Source organism: Tyto alba, unplaced genomic scaffold, assembly GCF_018691265.1.
Source record: "Tyto alba isolate M040663 unplaced genomic scaffold, T.alba_DEE_v4.0 Super-Scaffold_14, whole genome shotgun sequence".
Lineage (NCBI taxonomy): Eukaryota > Metazoa > Chordata > Aves > Strigiformes > Tytonidae > Tyto > Tyto alba.
Window position 1 is genome coordinate 40,666,702 of NW_024881276.1, and position 23,095 is coordinate 40,689,796.

At 36.8% G+C, this 23,095-nt stretch overlaps 1 protein-coding gene across 3 annotated transcripts in view; it reads right to left on the minus strand.

Moving 5' to 3' along the window:
- GBE1 (1,4-alpha-glucan branching enzyme 1) overlaps positions 1-23,095 on the minus strand; it is a 172,298-nt gene that overhangs the window by 108,620 nt on the left and 40,583 nt on the right. For all 3 annotated transcript variants that reach the window (XM_042788260.1, XM_042788262.1, XM_042788261.1), the window contains exons 2-3: positions 21,212-21,381; positions 12,156-12,271 (exon numbers count right to left, since the gene is read on the minus strand). In XM_042788260.1, the coding sequence (XP_042644194.1) occupies positions 12,156-12,271; positions 21,212-21,381 (286 nt within the window). The remainder of the gene's footprint in view (positions 1-12,155; positions 12,272-21,211; positions 21,382-23,095) is intronic.

Consider the following 23,095-nt stretch of genomic DNA (forward strand, 5'->3'; position numbering starts at 1 on the left):
ACTTTTATTTTTGCAAAAACAGGGTAACTGAAAGCCCTACAAGTTTACAAGAACACAAAAGCATCTGAACCGATTAAAGGTAATATCTCCAAAACTTTATACTTAGGACATACCACTGCTGTAAGAAAACACGGGCTTAGATTTTATTTCATAAATACAGTTCAGTTTCAAAGACAGTTCCTACATTCAGGTCACTGATACAATCCTGCTATAAGATCAAATTTCTTAAATTGTTCATCCTTTTCTCAACTCCCTCAAATTGCTACATAAATACAGAAGTGAAATTCTACTATCAGCTGAAAATACCTTTCCCTGCATACCTCAACCACGTACTTTTCTTCCACAAAGCACATCCAATCCTGAGTTTAGCACCCAGGATAGAATAGGCAGTTTTAAAGATCTTTTGCCAGTGGACAACATAAATTGAACCTACTTACAAAAGTAAATAAAAATCACCACACCTGCCTTCTCAACCCACACAGACAAAACCATAGGGCAACTATTACCATCTTCTTTCTACAGGTCATACTGGTTTGTGAGAGAAGCACTGGAGTCTGGAAGTAACATTTCTGTATGTTTGTTTAATAAATGGGACCACAGCAGAACACTTTTCAATAAAGTAATGCAACCTGCTACAGAACCCAGGACTAGAATTCCGAATTCCTTGCCTGACACAGTTCGCTTTAAAGATTTAGATATAAACACAAAAACCTGACAAAAATTTGGGATAGACCAACACTGGTTAAGAGCTTTATTCTGGAATTGTCTCATTCAGCCTGACAGATTTTAGAGACCAGATAAATCATTTCCCTCTTTAATAGCCTCAGAAATAGAAGACAAGGAATGAAGCAGCGAATATAGCTCCTTCGCTAGCGGCTTGCTTTTCTTGTGCTACTGTACAGCCCTGCCTAACAAAGCTCAGGAGAGACAGTGTCCTGGGTTTGAGTGAGTGGTGGAGTTTTTGGGTGGCAGGGGAGGGGACTATCGGGGCAGCTCCCTGTGAGAAGCTTCTCGAAGCTCCCCCAGCTCCAAGTCAGCTCCACCTCTGCTCAAAAACTGAGCCAATCAGCTGCACCTCTGCGATAACGTATTTAAGAAGGGACGTGGTGACGTGCAGTGGGATTTGTGAGGAGGAGTTGCGGCAGCTGCGTGAACACCAAGGTCAGTGGAGGAATGGAGGAAGAAAGGAGGGGGGAGGTGTGCCGGAGCAGAGACCCCCCTGTATCCTGTGGTGAGACGGCAGGGAGGCCCCCCCTGCCACCCATGAAGATCTGTGGTAGAGCAGACATTGATTCATGGCCTGTGTTTTTTGCCTGGATGATCAAGGTGCTGTGCCTGAAGAACTGGGGCTAGGGTCTTGTGGGAAAAGGTAGCTCTGCTGTTGTAGTTCAGCACTGGGAGGATTGCAGCATGTGGGGGTGTCCCATGCTGGAGCAGCTCAGGAAGGGCTGCAGCCCGTGGGAGGGACTCATGGAGAAGGTTTGTGGAGGACTCTCCTGTGAGAGGGGGACCACAATGGAGCACAGGGAACAAGTTCCAGAATCTCCCCCCACCGAAGATGAAGAAAGTGGCAGCACTGACTGCACCCCCCATTCCCTGCCCCTGCGCCGCTGGGGGAGGAGGTAGAGATATCGGGAGCAGAGCTGAGCCCAGGAAGAAGGGAGGGGTGGGGGGAAGGTGTTCTCAAGATGTGGCAATGCTTCTTACTGTCCTACTCTGTTACATGTTGTTAATGTCTATAATGTATGTTCTTTTTTTTCTTCCCCTAACAAGTCTGCCTTTTGCTGGTGACTGTAATAGGTGATCTATCCCTCCCGGTTCTATCTCCAACCCAAAGCCTGGCTTATTTGTCCCACAAATAAGATGGAAGAGAAAGGATGTGTGAGCAGCTGTGTGGTGGTCAGTTGCCCTCTGAGCTCAAACCACGACAGGCAGCAAGGAGGAAAGGGATCAGCTGTTCAGCACTTCAGCTTCCCTTAGCAAGGAGTACCTTCCCATATGGACCCTCCACCCAAATTGGTTGAGGAGGAAGCATGGAAAATGGAGATATCTCCAGAACTCACCTTCCACTGAAAAAATTTACAACTCTAATGTATCGCTCCAAATAACCAAGAAATCAAGCATATCTGTCAAGGTGCTTGCAGTCACTGTAGTTATTTCCTAGCAAGCAAATAAGTATAAACCTTGAAAAGAAATTTTCGAAAGAATGGACAGTGTGTCGCTTCTGCCAGGCTGTTCTCCTTCCTAAACTGCTAATCAGTTACACTGGAAAGAAAAAGTAATAGAATACTCTAGCCGCATTATTCCATGTCTCTTTTTCTCCATCTTCTTTTTCCTCATCAATTTAAGCTCACTGTCAAAATTAAGTCAGACAAGACAAAGCTGTCTGCTTTGTTTTTTTTTTTGTTCCAAGCAATCTTCTTGCAAAGAAACATGCTAAAGGGCCAATCATTAAAAAAGTATTCCTTAACTATTGGATGCATAGTAACACTTCTCAGGTGGTTTGTACGTTTATCAAAGTTCTGCAGAGGAATCTGTGCAGTTCAGAAGCTAATGGGAAAAGGGTCTATTTATTGTGCAAGTTAGTTATTTTTCTGTAAATATATCATCACATCAGCTATTAGACTCTAAACTTATTAGGAATATTCAATATTTGTTTACAATTCCCCCTTTTCCCTTTCCTTCTACTCCAGGGAACAAAAATAAATTAAAATAATAAACAGTATATGAAAGAAGAAAAAGCCTATCTTCAAAGCCAAGTCACAAAGTCATGCCTTTATTTTCCAAGAGAGGGAGATATAGCTCCATTTGTGACTTAAGCATTTTGATTGCAGTGAAGAACTCAATAACATGTTTAACTAGTTTACTGGATCAGATCAAAAGCTTTTGCTCTTTTTTCCACTTCCATGCTTCTCTTAAAAAACTACAAGAAATTAGCAAATACTAACAAAAATACATAAAATACTGTATTATCTATTCAAATACTGAAAAAAAAAAAAAAAATCAAAAATGGAGGCATTGCCCTAGTAGTTTAAAAATAACTAAGCAGAGATAAAAATACCATAGGAAAAATCAAACTCTTAAAATCCAGGAAATCATGGGACAGTTGTTAAAAATGAAAGCAATATCACGTGAAAACATTCCCAATAGATTTCAACAGGCACAAGTATAGAGACAATACTTTACTTAATCACCATTAATCATCATAAAAGTAAACAGATTTCTACAGGAAAAAACAACAGGCTTTATAAGTGCTAGCTACACAAAGCTGGCATAATAATGGCACCTTTGTTGGTACTGAGGGACAACTGGTTTATTTTTTAAAAAAGGAAAACCACCACATGCATCTACGCCGCAGGACAGTGGACTTCTCTTTCAGTCTAGAATCTACGTGTTGAGAATGTTTTTCAAATCCAATTAATAGAGTCAAAGGAAAACTGGAATCTCTAAAATACACAGTTCAGGAAAAACTTTTTTCCCCACTGTGACTTAACCAGAATGGAGTTACTATAACAGTGATGTAGCTCAAAGACTACAAAAATTTGTATGCATATTATAAAAGCATTCATGTATGTATTATGTAACTGAGAGGCTTGGGGTAGAAGAATATAGTTTGAAAAGCAACCATAATAACAAAGCACATTACGTAAGTGTAACTTATTAGAGTTGTTTTGAGCCATGTCAAGTAGAAAAGAAGCTGCTGAAGTATGTAATAGGGGCGCCCAAGCATTAAATATTACTTATCCTCGACTATGAAACGTCTGTGTAAAGGACAACTGGTGCATAATGCACCTTGTGGTTGGGTGGATGTGGCACAGCATGCTTATTTTTTGATTCTCTCATTCATGGCTGTTTCAAACTAACAATGAAATGTCTTTTGGAGATGAGGCAGGTCATGCTCAACCCCTCTGCTTCCTGTCACATACTCCCACAGTGCCTTATAACTGGAGTAGCCTACAGCTCCAAATGGTTCTTCCACTGTCCTCTCCCTGCCCAACAACTCAAGAGTCCCTAACACCTTAGGTAACACTCTCTTTGGTGGGTAATAAAAAAATGCAGAGAATCATGATGTGATCCCTCTGGTCTGAGGTTGTCTGTCATGGATAAACTTACCTGACTCTCTCCACACATTGTTAGGTGCATTAACTTAACTGCTTTCTGATATTCTAATCTTGAATTCTGATATTCAGACCTTGGCTACTTTATCATAATGCCTCAGAGAAGTCCTTAAAGAGCTCCAGCACTGGTTGTGTTGCCAGTATAAACTCCATCTGACATGATTTGGGCATCCAAGGTGTGGAATAAGTTCATTAAAATATCAAAGTTTGTCTTCCACTTTCTCCTTAACCTATAATCTTCTCTCAACATTACAGACAAACACGGCTGAAAATTAGGAAGTACGTACTTAATTAATGGCCCTATCTTCCAAACAAAAAAAATTCCCACCAAAACCACAGCCATGTTTATATATACTTGATATGGACTCTCAGACTTCAAATTCCATTTCAAGACCCCTTCTTTAAATCTTCTCTTTTGCTCAAAAAACACCAAAAAAACAGCATCTTGCTCTAACACCCGCCTCATCAACTGAAACAATTAGTCTTCTGTATGAATAAACTAAAAGGAAAGTAATCTTAAATAGCAAAACCTCCTACAAAATAATTGTGTAATCTTCAAGCCACAGAAGAAAACCTGCCAAAATAACTGCACAAGAACATTCTGAATTGCTGAGCTCAGTCTGAAAAGAAAGCTCCAAAAAGCAACAGTCCACCGCATTACAATGCTTCGTCACTGCTACAACCTCTCATATGAGTTCACAAGTACTTCCACATTTTTTACCAAATCCAAACAGGCAAAGTCAAAAGACCATTTACCTCCCAATGAGATAACAACTCTTCCTGCTAGTAAACCTAATCTGTAACCCAGAGAAGTCTACAATAATTTGCTGAAGGGTCATGACTTGCAATCAAGCAATGAAACATAAAGGGTATTGCCACAGATTTAATTAATACTTTATTTCCCATTCAGCACTACTGATACCTAGAAATATATATATGCTAGATGATTTAAGTCCTGTTCCCTAAAGTTCAAAATATCAGGAATGCCATGTCTGTTCCTTCTTGCACATAGGTTATGTACCATGATGCTGCAGAACACTTGTTTCATTTGGTGTTCAACTTTGCAGACCCAGTGGTTTTAATTTTTTTTCATCCTACACACTATTTACATGACTATGAGCAATGATATACATCACCCCTCCCAGCTGAGATGAAAACAAGAAACATTGGAAGTGTTTATATTTCTACATGTCAGAAAACAGTGAACACTTCTTCAGGAAGCTGCCTATTGAAATCAAGTATCTATCTCCTCTACGGCTACTTAGGGCTCCCTTTGTAAAAGCTGTGTGACAGCACATAAACTTTTTACATCTTATGTTACAGAAAACCCACCACATGTTTAACACTTCCATAACCTAACACCCTAACCACCTGCTTGTTACCCCATTATTAAACAGTCTCCTGGTTTTTCACACTCATTAAAAACGCCTTCATGTTTTGACTGCAGAGCGCTTGAAGCACAAGACCTAAACTCGTAGTCAGTCTGATACTGTGCTACTGGACTTCCTGACCAGTAGGGTCAGCTGCAACACCACCTAATTCATCAGTGACAGTAATTACACTTGATGAATTTTACTAAGAGTGGTTCCCTGACACTGATTAACCTACCTGATCACCATATTTGATTTCTTTTCAAGGTTTACAAGTTAAACAGAGCATGCAGATCTACTACAAAGCATGGCATACAGTGGTAAAAACTGTAAGAATGAAATTTTAGTAATATTTTTTTACAACTAACTTTGCTCTCCCCAGCACTTCGTAGGTACAAATGTACTTTCAGTACTTCTAACCATGATCAATCTGTTAGTGTTCTGATTCGAAGTAGTTCCTTTTTTTGCACCCTTAATAATAAAAAGGGTTATATATTTGGACTAGAAAAATAGTAGTGAACTTAAACTATTTTGTACAAACTCTTTTATAAGTTGCGACTGTTCTTTGTGTCAGACCCAATTTCGTATTGAACTTGGCACCTAGTAACGACTGTTCAGCAATCACTGAAATCACCTGACCATGCAAAAGTACGGAATATCTATAGAAGAATATTGTGTTAACAAGTGAACAAGACACCAAATCTAATCACCTCAATACAAGACACTCCCTCAAACTATAAAGTTTACCATTTAAGTATACACACACACAGATACACGTGTGTGAAGAAGGACAGGATATAGATTTGGCAAATGATGGAATGCAGTTTTTAAAGTTTCTACCATTTTCTGAGGTGAGCTTTCTAGGGAAAGCTTATGTTATTTGTTCCTTACACTGTATATGATTAGTTCTGTCAGCATACACAGAGAAATTAAGAAGACTGCTATGGTGCCCAGAAATGATCTGTTAAAACCCAGTCAAAATTAACTGTAAACAGGGTTTCCTTCTTTTTTTTTTTGACTTTTATCTATCTACACTCAATTACATAGAATCTTAGAAAGCTACTCACTTGTAGTTAACACCCATGCCTTCAAAAATGTCATATGAAACCAACAAATTTAATCACTGATACTTTACATAAAACTTTCTAATCTTTACCTTGGTCTTGGTAAAACTTGAATGATGAAGGCATTTCAGCCATCCTGAATCTTACGTTCATAACTCAAGAGATTTAAGCCAGAATCACTTACATTAAACTAGATTTCATGAGCGTACAAGTGAGATTTAGTTGTATACAGTGTTTTAATTTCACACACATGACCAGCATACTGTCAGATAAAGTGTCAAATAAATTTATTAATACATAGAATTCTTGTTTTGTCAAATCATTTTAGATATCACAGATCTACTGTCATTACTAGAAAGCTGAACAACAACTACATTTTAGTATACTCTCTCCAGCTCATTAAAGAAAACTTAGTGGTTCTGTTATGCAAATCTCTGATTCAGTATTCTAGGGCAGCAGGTAGCTCAATACTAATTGCCAATATTTTGGAAGCACTGGTCTTACCAACTTTTCTTATTTAGCTGTGTGAAAATATTTTACGACTTAATCATTAGCTGTAAGTTTAGAAATTATTTTCATCTAGGTTTGAATTCTTATTGTCTTCAATTTTCCAACTGTTCTGCATTTTCTGTGTTGTTCCTTGGCACTACTACAAAGAATATTAATATCTATAGTTGGGGAACTTGTTTAAGATCTGAATTTTTACTGATACTGTCCACACCCCTAAACTCCACTGATACTATCTCAGAATTAAGATCTTAGAGACTACAGTGAAAATTTAGTTTACAGGTATTTTTAAGCAGTTGTAAAACTCATTCATAAACAGTAGAAGAACAAAGTGGAACACTGATTAAACTCCTGCATGCATATGACAACACATGACAAGACTCGCTAAAGAAGCCTATCCACGTTAATTTTTCTAAAAACCTGCTATACAGTGTGAAAAGGTAATTAAGAACACTCTGGCAACGAAGGAAGAATCCAGTCATTTTCAAGCATAAAAGAAGATAAGCACATTTGCCCCCAACTGCCATCACTGTTAGAATGACAAACATGATAATGTTTAAAGAAACTGATTGTCGCAGACCACCTTGCAAACTACCCCCATTAAACTAAAGAAACAGAGGTAAAGAGGCTTAATTAATTAAAGCACAGTTTGTTTTTGTTTTCTTAATCTGTGCTCAGATTATGAGGTTAATCTGTCATAAATTTAAAAATAAAACAAAAAACACCATACAACATCAACTATATTTGTTCACTTAACTCACTAAGCTCCCCACTGATCCATGGGAGGAAAAAAGTGTCCTTTTCTAGCAGGAAACCTTATTTTGTACATGGATGTCATAATCCACAAGGGAGTCACTCAGCATATAAGCATCCATCCCTTCATACAGAAATGTATTAGAAGATTTATAGCAGTTTTTTTTTTTAATTACTCACCTTCTCCAATGTTTATGTTTACTTATGAGAAGACTGCCTGAAGAGCTAGAGTAGACAGTCTACTACTACTGAAAACAGGCAAATGTTTGACCTCTGCTCCTCATTTATTCTCCTACAAAAATATTTTGTGACCTGATCTAAATTAGTGTCACCAGCTACACTCCATCCATTTCCCATTCTGGCTTAGAAATTACTTATTTAAAAGGAATGACCTTGTCACCATTTCAGAACTTGGCATTTGCCTGTGTAGAACTAAAGATGAAAACAGAGTAGACAGAAACTAAACATATGGACCTTCTGGAGGAGACTTTTTTTTCCCTTAGCAGATTAATCAAATCACTGCATAAATGTCTAAAGCGGACTATTTTAACTTAAATATCAAGAATAATATTTGTAAAAGTGTCCTGGGTTTGAGTGGGTGGTGGGGTTTTTTGGTAGCAGGGGAGGGGGCTATAAGGGAAGCCCACTGTGAGAAGCTTCTCAAAGCTCCCCCAGCTCTATGTCTGCACCAAAACTGAGCCAATCAGCTGCACCTCTGCGATAACATATTTAAGAAGGGACGTGGTGACAAGAAGTGGGACTCGTGAGGAGGAGTTGCTGCAGCTGCATGAACACCAAGGTCAGTGGAGGAACAGAGGAAGAAAGGAGGGGGGAGGTGTGCCAGAGCAGAGACCCCCCTGTATCCTGTGGTGAGATGGCAGGGCAATCCTCCCCTGACACCCATGAAGATCTACGGTGGAGCAGACACTGATTTATGGCATGTGGCTTCTGCTTGATATAATCAAGGTGCTGTGCCCGAAGAAGGCCGGGGTCTCATGGGAAAAGGTAGCCCCGCTGCTGTAATTCAGTGCTGGGAGGATTGCAGCATGCGGGGGAGTCCCACGCCAGAGCAGCTCAGGAAGGGCTGCAGCCCGTGGGAGGGACTCATGGAGAAGGTTTGTGGAGGACTGTCTCCTGTGAGAGGGGGACCACAATGGAGCAGGGGGAACAAGTTCCAGAAGCTCCCCCCCCCCCCCAAAGATGGAAGAAAGTGGCAGCACTGACTGCACCCCCCATTCCCTGCCCCTGCGCCGCTGGGGGAGGAGGTAGAGATATCGGGAGCAGAGCTGAGCCCAGGAAGAAGGGAGGGGTGGGGGGAAGGTGTTCTCAAGATGTGGCAATGCTTCTTACTGTCCTACTCTGTTACATGTTGTTAATGTCTATAATGTATGTTCTTTTTTTTCTTCCCCTAACAAGTCTGCCTTTTGCTGGTGACTGTAATAGGTGATCTATCCCTCCCGGTTCTATCTCCAATCCAAAGCCTGGCTTATTTGTCCCACAAATAAGATGGAAGAGAAAGGATGTGTGAGCAGCTGTGTGGTGGTCAGTTGCCCTCTGATCTGTCACGTGTTGTTAGTGTCTGTAATAAATGTATGTTCTTTTTTTATTCCCCTAACGAGTCTGCCTTTTGCTGGTGACCATAAAGGGTGATTTCTTCCCCATCCCAGTCCCATCCTGAACCCCAAGCCTGGCTCTCTGTCCCTTCTTATTGCCGGAAGAGAAGGGGGAGAGTGTGGCTGCATGGTGATTGGCTGCCAACTAGGCTCAAACCATGACAAAAAAAAGTTTAAAACCTGTGATTCCCTTGCACTTCTTTAGTAAAAGAGGGAGTACCTTCATTACTAACAAGAAATAGTTTTTGTTGCCTAGTACAGTGCACAGAAAACAGTGCCTGTGTATTTAACCATTAGCTCTTCAATCTGCATAGTAATTTCCATCTACAAACAATCCAGTGTTCTCAACTTCTACATGAACAAAGAACTGCAAAACTATGTTCTACCACACAAATCCTTGTGTTCCCAAAAATACACACATTTATGAGAGATCATAATCTAACAAAACCATGTAGTTCCAAGAAAACTTACAGAAAAGCAGCAGTTTTCTGAACCCACTAGTGAAATGAGAGAGGATAAAAATATCAGCCATACCATGAGGGCAATGTATGTGACTACCATGTGGAATATTCCAACTTCATTACAGCTTTTGTGACAGATAAAACATTAGAATTACCTTAACTGGAAACTTTTTTCCACGTTAGTTGTATCATCTAAATACACTGAAAGTACACACTGTGATGTGTTAGATTCAGTTGTGTAAGCACAACAGAATAAAAACAAATGTCATGAAAGGTTATTAGCAAAGTTACAGATGAGGCTGAGAGCAGTTCCATACAGATGAAGTCATCAGTAATGATTAAGTACACTTGTGAATCAAGTGTAATCTCTAAATTTTTTGCACTTTTTTTTTTTAAAGACAAGAATACACACAATCAAAAGCAAATTTATCTCACAGACAGAACAGTCCAGCCTCATGAGCCTGTTTGGCAATCACATATTGAGATGCATACATCTTTTTTTAAACCTGACCATGTAAAAGCACAATTAAGGAAGAAGTGGCACTGTAAAGAAAACCTAAGACAATTTTTTAAAAAAAGAGGTAAACAAGCTTATATTCCACTCTGCTAGCAGAAGTCTCATGGTTTTCCAGAAAACTCAGAGCAACTGTAGAACTAGAGCAAGTCATCTTACTAGGACATCAGTACCAAGAGTAATCAGTAGTCAAAAATTTTGCATACTAAACAAATTATGCACAATGTAGTCTTTGCTTTATCAAGTTTATATTTCAAAGAATATGGTGAAAAGAGAGAGAGCACTATAAAGACCTGTACTTCAGAAATGAGAGATATGACCAGTGATTATAAAGGTAGACAGCCAAAAAAAATAATCCTTAAAGTTATTCCAGACACATTTAAGAACATATGTTTTTTGCTATTCTGTTAATAATTATCAACATCCCTCATCATTCACACCTCTTATCTCTATACTGAGCACAGAATATTGTACAGTAGGTGAGCTCAATAATTTTGTAAATACAACATAAAGGTAAATTTAGCAACAATCAAGAAATTCTAGCCTACTTACATCTCAAATCCATGGAAACTATTAAGTAACCATTGTGCAGTCTCATACATTACTGCATAATCACTGTATTTGAGTTTCGGACAACTGTTTTCTTTCATGCTTTGAAAATATAATCAGCTTTCTCATCCTTGAATGATTATCCTAAATTTCAGTTTATCCATATTTATTACTGGGGTGATTTCATAGGCCATAACAAAAAAACATGAAGATAAGCACACACATCAAGTAAGCATTTCCATGGCATTTTTATGCATATCTTTGTTTCAGTAGATTTCTTGTTTACCTAAGCTGATTTTCAGGAGAAAAATTAGGGTTTTTTCAGTGTGTTAGTTTTCTTGACAGGAGCCCTGAAAATATAGTAGCACTTTACAAATGCTCCCACATTTTTAATTTTCCTAGTCTACAGATGATTTCAGTACATTTCTTTGCTTAACTACTTACTACTGTCCCCTGTTAGCATCCAATATCTCTGGAACTAAAGCTCTGACTGCAACAATTCAAATTGACAGAAGTATCCCTCTGACTGAAATCAGTACTCACCTAAAAATAATCAACTCTTCTGATAGTTAGATGTCATTATGTATATCTGCATTAAGTGAATCAACTGTGGCAGCTGACAGCTCAAAGAAACTTTGCATTAATTTCTGGTAGCTAGGATTTTATGCTCACAGATACTCATGAAATACAACACAGCTAAATTGTCCCTGTATCTGTGTTTAGTTTAAGTTACTTAACCTAAGCCTACTGCTCGCTACTCTTAATTCCTAAAGGATAGGCAGAAGTTTTACAAAGTTGCATGTACCATTCAATCGACACAAAGATCACCTGAAAAGCCATGGTTAAAGGCATCACAAAAGTTACCAAGGTATTGAGATTTGCATAGGATCTTAATATCAAGTAGTTGCACCAAAACCAGAAAGACTTTATCTATACATTAATTCTTATTTTTCAAATTAGCAATACGTAAATACTGTTTTCATCTTTCAACATACAATACGTTATAATCACATATGTCTGTACCTAAGCATCACAAAGACTTAGATGTTAGTGTTTCACTCACTGAGGTCACTCTGCACAAGTAGATAAACCGATTTTACTTCTTAGAACAATTAAAAGAAGATAAAGTTATTTCACAGAAAACAAAAAGGACAATCGAGTAAGAACGGTTAAAAGAATTGGGCAGAATAAGTCTAGAACCAACACCTTCAGCTTTGATCCATGGGGCACAGGAGGACAACCATCTTCTCCAGGTGGAATGAACAACTCCCACTTTCCATATTCCATCTTCTTATATGGATGAGAACATGGGTTCCAGTCATCTGCAATATAGAGATAATACTAAGTGCATTTATCTTTAAATGTGTCCAACTACAATCCAAAGGTAAACAGTGTGTTTTGCCTTTTTCAGAATAAACTTCAGTGACAGCAGACCAAATACTTTTATATCTGACATTGCCATACACATTCAAAAGAATTTCAGTTAAAATGTGTAAGATTTTCACTAGGAAACCATACTCCAATTCTAATTTGACAATGATTAAATTATATCTACTTCATCTTCTTTGATCAAAGTCAAAACAATCTCCTCCTCCCCCCCCAAAAAAAAAACCACTACTTATTTTAGTACCACAAAATCATGGTGGTATGAAAATTAATGGCTGAAAAGTAATGCTTAATGTAGATTTAAAACCAAAAATCTCACATCCTAAAGAAGCCAGTAGAAGTATTTGTTACAACACTATAGGATAAACTAATCAGCAGCTGTTGATTATGGAGAGGAAGTTGGACAAAATGTAACCAAAACCCACCTCCGTAAATTGAATGCTCAAATCAGATTTGGACACAACACACTGCTGCTAACTGACTCTAATTTGGCAAGCTGACGTCCTTTTAATAACACTTGTTAAGCATATAAAGCAGGAAAGATAAAGGGGAACTTCAGACAAACTGAATAGCAATGGGCAGGAAACTACACAGTACCAGACAATGACACCACAGCCAGGAAATTTGGCCCAAAATGCCAGTTTTAGGTCTTGAAGATTCATTTTCATTAAAAGTAGTTTACTGAACCAAGCTTAAATTCCACAGTTCAAGATTCTCTGTCCTCCTTGGATTCACTGAGCACTCATTGTAGATGTACAAGTCTCCAGTTGGTCATTATGATATGCCCAACTGAAGAGACATCTGCCAAGGTGGTCGTGTGTGTTTGTATGCATGTTCAAAGTTAACTCATGAATGAGACTGTATATAAAGCTTCTGAACTGACAAACTTAGGCAATGTCATCATTTCTAGGCTAGAAGGAAGTGGCAAGCCAAGTTTGAAAATTACTTCCTTTTTTTTTTGCCTTGAAACATGTATATCTCCCATAGTTCAAGACAGAGACTCCTAAGCTAACAAGAAATCAGTCACAACAGAATATTGAATTACAAGACATTAAAGCAACACCTGTTAATCTTCTTTCATGCTAATCTATTTGAATGCCATGTCCTGTTGTAAAAAAAAAACAAAACAAAACAAAACACAAAACACCAATACCACACCTCAATAAAGAAGAATAAGCAACCTTCAGTGATCTCCTATTTACAGAAGATACAGTGCATGATCTTAAGCAGGTACTCTATAACAGCAAACAAACTGCTCAGACCCTAAACTATCTCCATGACTAGCTTAAGCTAGTATAAAACAATATTGCTACTTAACATGGTGAGTGTTAAAAGCAATTCAGTGAAAAACTGGACATGCCACTGGAGAAGGATCATCACTTCTGGCACCATGGAAATCACAACAGGGGAAGTAGAGAAGTGAAGTCATATTCATCAACATATATATTCTCCTAAACATCAGTAATCAAAAATATTATCTGCTGTGAAACAAAAAGATAAACTTCTCTAACAATATATGGGTATCCTGAGTTTCAGAGAAACTTGCTTCTTAAGTCACAAGTTGCTCTAGACACAGTTGTATAACCCTGAGAACTGCCAGTCTTTAATGAACAAAACTGAAAGACACAAAGAAAATAGTGTTGTGGTTTGAGCCTACTCAGCAGCTAAATGCCACACAGTCGCTCACCTCCACCTGGCTGGAGGCAGGGCCTCTCTAATTCTGCCCATAGTATCCATTGTTGATGAAGGGGTTAGACAGCGTGACAAAATTAACTATTTAAGACAAATATTCTAGTATCTATTCATTTTACAATAAAGAGCAACGTCAGAACCAATGAAGATTTTGTAATAAAATATTTCCCATGCTCAAAAACAGAAATACAATTAACTCAGTACTCTAGATGATAATTTTTATCACAATTAAGGTGTTTGGATAGCGTAGACAGAAAATACATACATTAGCAGATGGAAAGTATTTACTAAACTATTGCTTAATTAATAGCAGACAAGCTTGTATATATTAGTAAGATCTAGGTGGATCCTCCCCCTTGGCTTTACTCTGAAGTTTCAACCAAAAAAATGAACACACACATAATATCTACCAAGGCTAAGACCAACATTGAAGAAACAATACCTTAGCAATAAGGTAATCCTTCTTAAAAGATTGTCAAAACTGCAAACATTATATTGTGTTTATACACTACAATACATGTATTTATTTTATTTCAGGAAATGGTAAAAAGATGTAGAATACATTACTAGGACTTTTTTTTTTTTCAAGCCCCATAAGAGAATTTTCTTTTAAATTGCCAACAGCTAAACTGTCCGAAATAATTCAGGTTAAAAATGAGAAAACAGAAGCACAATCAAAAAAGCAAACATCTTAAGAAGTTGCAAGAAGACTGCTTTAAGGAACCTGTTTGGATTTATGATAGTCAAGACCTTCGTATGGTAATTACTACCAACTCTTTCAGTCTTCTTCCTCACCACAGACATCTGATCATCTTCATTGCTTTTCACGAAACACTTAACAGTTGAGCTGTATCTCTTGATTACAGTGCATGAACTGAATCAAAATGTCAGGTGATCACTTGCTAACACTGAGCAAAATGAAAAATTACAGCAAAAGTCTTAGGCCCAGTCTATAAAATTCACTTGGGGAAATTGCCTGAAGTGGAGTTCACTACCTACACCAAATAAGCTGAATTCTTACACTATTCAAAAAGAATTCTCATGATCTCTGTTACAATCACCTCTCTTCCCTCCTTTAGATGGGGAATGGTTGCATCTCTCTACCCTTTTAAGCATCTCTGTTCTCCACAGGCAGCTTTAACAATTCTGCTCAAGTTGCTTACACTTTCTCTTCCACCTGCTACAGTACCAGATGTTCCTGTTAATCCTTCTTCTCAGCCACAGTCCTTCATTCTTGGGTGTCTGTGGTTCATCACTTAAGAATAAATTCAAAGCAATACCCATCTGCCCCAGATGGTCCTAAGTAAAACCATTGTTTACTACTTACCCTGAAGAGGAATTCATTTAAGAAGGTTTTAACAGAAAATATTGCTTCGTATTAAGGCAGGAAGCATAAAAAGGTTAAGACATCCTGAAAATTGAAGGCTTCCATCACATACGAAGCAGCTTGGGCTTTACTAAGCAGTTTTACTGCTTAGTTTTCAGACTTTTCAGCAAAACATATCCAAAAATGCCTTATGGGAGGTGGGGGGAAGAACCAAACCCCAACTAAGCAAAAACTTAATAGCAGACTGTTCAGAAGTTTAAGATATAACAACAAAAGAAATATCTTAGTTTGAGAACAGGGACTTCAAAGACTCTGCCATTAGCTACAAACAGAAAAAGGCTAAGCAGATTACCAGTGGAAGTCCAAATAATCAGCTTGAATAGATTTTAGGAAAAAGGACACCATCACAAAAATCCCATAAGCCATACACAAAGTTAAGAGCTTCTGTACAAAAGTTCAGGCCCAAGGTATGTCCTAATCCAACAAGTAATACATCTTGAATAGTCTGCTACTTTTATTTTTTCTCATCTCCGCAATTAGATCTTTTAAAAACAGCCAAATATTTAAACATTACATCCTACCTCATCAACATGAGGCACAAGGTAACTTCTTACTCAGAACTGCACCCTTAGCGTGCCAAAGAATCATGAACTGAGCTTTAATCTAAAACTGAATACAAAGCTATAATGACTTGGATTCTACCATCTGTCATTAAAACATGTTTTAAATGCAATACTTCCAGTTAAATCATAAATTAAGTGACTTCTTGTTACATCCTCCAGCTTTGTTTTCACATTGACAAGTATACAGCCATACAGCTCTGAGGCTGATGGCTTAACTTGGAGTTTCATATCAGAAACTAACACTTCTCTGGCTTCTCATAGGAGAAAGGAGTACTTCTTGCATATTGACCAAATTGTTCATTCGTTCCAATGTAAGAGATGACACATTAGTGCAATGTTGTAACTATTTGGTTTTTTTCCAAAAGTGAAGAAACTTCATAAACTGAGGTTGAGTTCTCAAGTGCAATAAACTCATCTCAGAGCAATTATATTTCTATATTCCACGTACTTCTGATCAACTGAAAGACACTTAAAGAGAATACAGAGTCCAGCAAGCATTCACACAGCTTCCTTGAGGAAAAGATATCAGACAAATATCAGTTCAGACTAGGGAAGGGGCATCAAAATCCTACTATCCCTAAGATACCTTTATACCATTTGCTTGGAATATGAAATCAGATCAGAAATAGAGAGATTCTCCAAGGATACTACACTGTTCTACACAGTGGCTAATTAGGTCTTGCTCCTTCTACACTGACTGATTTCCAACAGCTCAACAGCAGGGTCATTAACATAATCTGCTTAAAAAATGATTAAACAGCTCAAATACTGACATAAAAACAAATGTCATTACTTCTCAGATAAGATGCCTTGCTGGATATTAATAGCAGCTTATACTTCAGTCTACTGCTTTCAGTTGTCTGCAGCCACAAAAATATAGCACTACTTGACTTGACTTGTGAAATCTAGGTATTTTTCTATAAAAAGCTTTGAAGAAAGTAGTAAGAAGTTCCGTATCATATCACAGTAGTATCTAGACACCATTTCAGTACAAGTTTGAGTCAAGTCAGTGGGGGGGAATATCATTCTAAGGTATGAGAAAGTTTCCAGTCAGCTGTCTGGTATCCAAACTATGAGGGCTGGTGGCTTCAGTTCGCCTTTCTTCACTCTGAAAGAAGCCTGTCAGAGTTTAAATAAACAAATCGCTCCCTAGAACCAACCAGCCCACCCTCCCTCCACCCTTAAGCCCCTGCAGAAGCCTTCCCCAATAGTACAAGAAAAAAGAAGCAGAAACCAAACCAAACATATTCCAGAGCAATCAACATTTTAGATCTAACGTTAGCCGGGAGGGACAGAAGGGAAGGCAAAGAAAAAAGGAACTAAAGTTCACAACACAAGTAAGAAAATGTATTATATCAAATATTTCCAAATTAGCATATTCATACTTACTCCTTCAAGCTTCTTAAAGCCAGTAACTTTTTTAAACATTAAAACATTGTTTACAGATCACCTATTGAGTCTCCGCATGGTCAAATACAATTCTGAGTGTTTCAATTCCCAAACAAATTCTGTGGGTTACCCTCAAAACTTGCAGTTCAGTGACTTATTTTAAAATGGTTGATTGTAAAGTAGCGATAAATTGTCAGTAGTCACCAAGTTTCTCAGCAATACAGCATGCAATTAAAATACTCAGTGTGTTATCACAGAGTTTTTAAGGTAGCTATAATATTGATACTTGCCTCTAGTATCAGAAATTCAGCTGTCTAATTGCCTCATACACTTGATTTACTGAGATGCTAAAAGTACTAATTGACAAATCTTAATGGTTTTGGATGTTCATTTAATACTTTTCAGACAGAGTAAAACATCGTACCACAATACCAACAAATAGAATACCTTCTTCTCTCCAACTACAGAGTTTTAAAGGCGAGACAAAAAGAACTCTGAAGTATTGGGATTTTCTTGAATTTTTATTCTTCTTTCTCCAATCCAAATACAGATTTGTGTGCTACTACTAGATTCTAGCTTTTTTTTCAGAATGCACAGTGGTACTAAGAATTATTCTATAAATAGGAGCTATCCCATTCATTAAAAGTGTCTCAGAATGAGGTACAAAAATATCATTATTTGCACCAGAATACCTTAATATCAAAGTTTTTATTGTCTGCTAGAAAGCATTAAGTGTCATTCACAAAAAAACTACATTTTCAGGACTGAGGCTTCACATGTATATCATTACAGAAATAAATTATTCATATTTATCTTAAGCACAGTTCATAATAAAGTTATCATCAGCTATCAGCTTAATTATAAATTCTGAAAGAAGTTTTCTGTAATACAGCCTGCACTTACCATTATAATTTTTACTAGTTTTTCATCCCCAAATTTATCAGATTAAATAGCAAGGTCTAATGTTTTGTGTGTCTTTCCATCAAACATCTAAGAGATTTGAAGACAATATCATATTAAGCAACACAGAGAAAACACTGCTATCCATCATCTTACAAGAGAACTAAAAAACAAAGCATGGATTGACCATCAGTTTAAAACCTAAAGAGCTGCTGTCATTTATGTTTCATGTTTGTTTCTCTGTGTAAGATTTCCCACTTCCCCCCACATGGTTCAGTTAAAATTCTCTTTATAAAAAGTTTTATAGAAAAATCTTATTAAAAACAATCCTGATATTCAATTTAAATACAATATAATCATAAATTTAGTTTGAGACTTTAACCTGCTTGAAAACTTAAAGAAAGGTTAAAGGGATTCAGTTTTAATTAAACATATCTGTAGCAACCTGAATCTAAATCTTAGGGTTTTACAACGTAATTTCTCATCAGAATATTATTAAAGCTCATCTGAATTGAATGACAATCTTCCATTCCTCCAGGCTTTCCAAGTATATTATCTTCCCCTTTGGGAATGAATACTTTACTATGACTGATGAACATGATATATAGGACAAATGTAGTTTTTCCACATTAAAGTGAATTTCTTTTTAGTCTTTTGACTTCTTACTGTCACATTTCATTAGCATCTAGATACAACTACTCTAAGATATTAGTCCTTCATTTCTGCTTCGTACTATGTATTACATAAAATATTTTAAATGAAGTAGAGATTAGAAAACCATCATGGCTTTTAGCTACTGTATTCTGGTATGTGTGTACTTTCCCCCTCTCAACCTGACAAGACAATTTACAAATTATATCCTCTTTTTAAAATAATAGACATTAATTTAATTAAAAGTCTATTTTTAAAATGGCCATCTATTAAAATACTTATTTAAAATGAATGTATTATAGTCTTCAACTCTGTTGAGAAATTTAACAAATACTATTATAGCCATCAAAATACAAAAACCTTGAGCAATGGGTAAGGTTGCAGCAAGTAGAAGACAGGTAAGGAAGAGAATTTTCTGTTTATTTGTGCATATAAAGTTGAGATATTTAAGTATCTTCATCTAGCTGTCTTGCAGTCAGTATTGATAGCTGAAATGACTATTATCTAACAGTAGGTGAACTATACTCGTGATTCATTATTCAGTTTTGAATCAGAGGACATACCTGATTTCCATATTAAAATTCAAGTACTACGCTAACCTATTTTATCAGTGTCTACTCCAATAATAAGACAAGGGTATTTCAAGGAAAGCTACTCTATCATTCACTAGGTTAACCACGTCAAATAGGATCACAACTGAAAACAGTGTTTCACTGACTTTTCGGTTTGTCTTGTGCGTCAAAAACAGTGTTTATTTATTTTTTTTAAATAATCATTTTCTGTAGACTCAAATTATCACAGTGAATAATGAACAGACCATCCCACTGAGTTCTTAGAGAAAATACAAATTTCTGAGAATTAAAATAGAAGCATTTGTGACTGTTTGGAAACTGAAGCACAACGTGAATATTTAAACACTTTATTTTGCTTATTCTATTTATAAGTGTATTGAACTTGGGACTATGGAAAACAGTACTAGAATTGACTGCTATGAAGCACTGAAAAACAATGGATCTAAAACCACTGCCAGGGTAGTCCATTTATTTCTTTACTATAGCACATTTTTACAGCTTAACCACAGTACTTTAGAAAGCACCATCAGATACTACAACTAATGGTATATGTAATGTGTCTTATTTTAAAATTATCTAAGCACATACAGTTTTCAAGATTATTACCCCCTCATAGTTTCCTTAAACAGGGATAAAAGAATGAAAATCAGCATTTAACTTTTTGTTTAAGCAGCAGTAAACTGGCTCAAACTGGCAAGTTATATATATATTTTTTGTAATATAAATACACATGATGAACATTCACCAGATCAGTATTTCCACAAAACAGAAGTTGGATAAATAACACTGCATACTTCTGAAATGTAGTTAAAGGAACAAAATATTTTCATAGAGTCCCAGTTCAGTAAGAGTCAGCAATGAAATCCCTAGTACCTTGATGGACTAATATCTAACCCTGAAGAAGGTAAAGAGGTGAAAGGGAAAAACCGAAAAAAATCCCCCTAAACACAAAACAAAAAGGAGTGGAATTAGTGTTGCAGAATTTAAGATCAAAAATGCACATCACTTTCATTTAAGAACTTGCAGAACATGATTTGAGTGTAGCTAGATTTCCAATTAAGGAGAAAATTTGTATTTTGTTTCAAGTTCAAAGAGGGTGATTCACCTTCCTGGTTCTTGGAGTAAGCAACGCAATTCTCCTCCATGTAATCCCGCCACCTTCCTGTTCTGCTAACACTCTTCCTTCTCATCCCCTAAAAGAGAACACTACCTGCTCTTTCACAAGCAAGTTAGTTTGATTTTAGGTTACCATTTTCCAGCAGGACTTTTGTCTACACTCTCATGATGAGTGGGAATTTTGAAGAGCCTTGGTCCTTGGACAACACACTTCTGTTAGATCAGTAAAAGAAGATGAAGCAAGTTATTCCACTGTTATTTCTCCTCTGCATACAGTTTTATAGAAGCCTAATTGTAAAGCTATAGGAAGAAACTCAGGTGGTTTAGATGCAGCCTAAAGTTGCAGTGTAATCAGGCTAGATCCTTTACATAAGCCATTGTGGGTATTAAAAAAAAAAAAGAAGCTACACGTAATACTGACCATACAATAGAAATATGTACATTTTCATGCTACTGCAATGTAGTATAAAAGTATGACTAGTATAAGTCATGACATACATTTTTACTACTAGAATTTCATCATTTCTACAAAATTGTCTTTAAGTGCAGAGGATATTGACCTAAAACATAGTAGAAGAGATAAGAAATATTCCTAAAAATACTTACTGAAGTCACCTGCGAGAAACACTGCTTCTGCTCCTGGTGCCCATTCTTTGCAATATATTCCACCATCCACAAACTGATTTACTCCAAACGTTTTGTAACTTTTTGAAAATTTATCAAGGCCTCCTTCATTTTCCTCAATGTTCTTCAAGTGGTGATAAAACAGAGAATACCTTTCAAAGAAAATGGATAAGTTTTTAGAAAGCTTAGTACGGGCTTTTCTTACATTAGTAAATGTAAGAAAAAGAAAAAAAAAAAAGGAAAAAACCAAAACATTAGGTGAGACACACTGTCACACTATGTCCTAAGACTACAATATCAGATTCACTGTTCTCTACAGAAATAGAAAAAGTATAAAATACAAACCATACAATTTTTTCATGGTAGTTACACATTGCAAAGTGGCAATCTTCATGTTTGCCTGTATTCTCTCTTCTTTATGGGAACAGTTTGCACTTTAAGTCTAAGACTATAACTTCTGATTGGCAGTCAAGAAATCATAGTATTACTACACAACAGGAGAACTTCACACTCTGCACAGCCTAGCACTTTTTCCTCCATCTTATTAATTCTGGACACAGGCCTCCTAGGGAGAATTGTATAGGCCTGCTGCAACTCTCACAGCCAGTTTTAATAGACATATAATCTCAGGACACTGAAAAGTTTGCAGTACAGCATGTAAGTATGGAGAAACCAGACTGGCACTTGCAGATAGCAGCTCCTTAGGCAACCTCTTTACAGAGGCCATCAACCAGACTGCAGTCCCTTGACCTTCCAACGATTTGGAAACAAAATTACCACTTCATGGAAGTAATTATTTGGCCTATAGGCTAGGTATAGCAGTAGGACTCAAAATGCCCTAATTTCTAGAGAAAAAAATTGCTACTAACAGCTTGGATGTTTTTGACATTTTGCTATGTTTTTTTTGAAGAAGTTTCCATCGATTCAAGAAACACACATCGGGTGTACAATATAAACAAGAGGGTCAACTTTGACCCCTAAAAAATGACCTATTATGTGAAGCACAGCTAAAAGCTTCAGTTAAGCATTTAATTAACGCTACCTGTAGAGTGGGTTTTTTGTTTTTAAATAAGACATCCCCAAAGTAAATTATAAATGTGTTTGTGTTGTCCATAAATGGAAGGGAGTCTTCTGAAATGTATAAAAACTAGTAAGAATCTCAGCAAGAACACCTTTTCTGCCTTGTTACACTTACTGTATTTTGAAAAAGGAAACAGAAACAGTGAAGCAGCAAAACAGCACTATGGGATCATACCTATTGTGTTGTTTGTTTGGTTGTTTTTTTTTAAAAAAAGGTAGCTTGTTTCAGTGTCAGGGCTTAGACAACACTCTGTGATTTGTTTTAAAGTTCTGGTGATTTGTTTTAAAGTTTTGGTTTAGAATTGGCCCTTAATTAGGTCAAAGTAGATTATTAAAATGTCTATTTACTGGTTAAGGTAAAATAACATTGCCTACATTAGAGCAGTATGATTACTTTCAAGGTTAATCTCCCAGAAAGTTTTTATTAAAGGTGAGCATCAGTCTTCATAAAGACCAAGATTTGAAAATACCTCAGGATACACTATAGAAAATACACTTAGATCTTTTTGCCCATCCAGCTGCATCATTCCTTTAAAATTTGCTCATGGGTATAATCCTCAGAAGTGTATTACTAACTATTACCACTCTGATAATCAATTTCAATTATAGTGTTTGGGAGAGAATATTCTGTCAGATTTCCAGGTATAAGTGTATTAGATATATACACAAACCCAGCTGACAGGCTTAAGTTTTAACCTATTGCAATCACAGAAAGATTTATGTAAATAAAGTTTAAATACAGAAACACAGAGTAAGTCACAAACAGCCTCAAAAGTTCAACATATG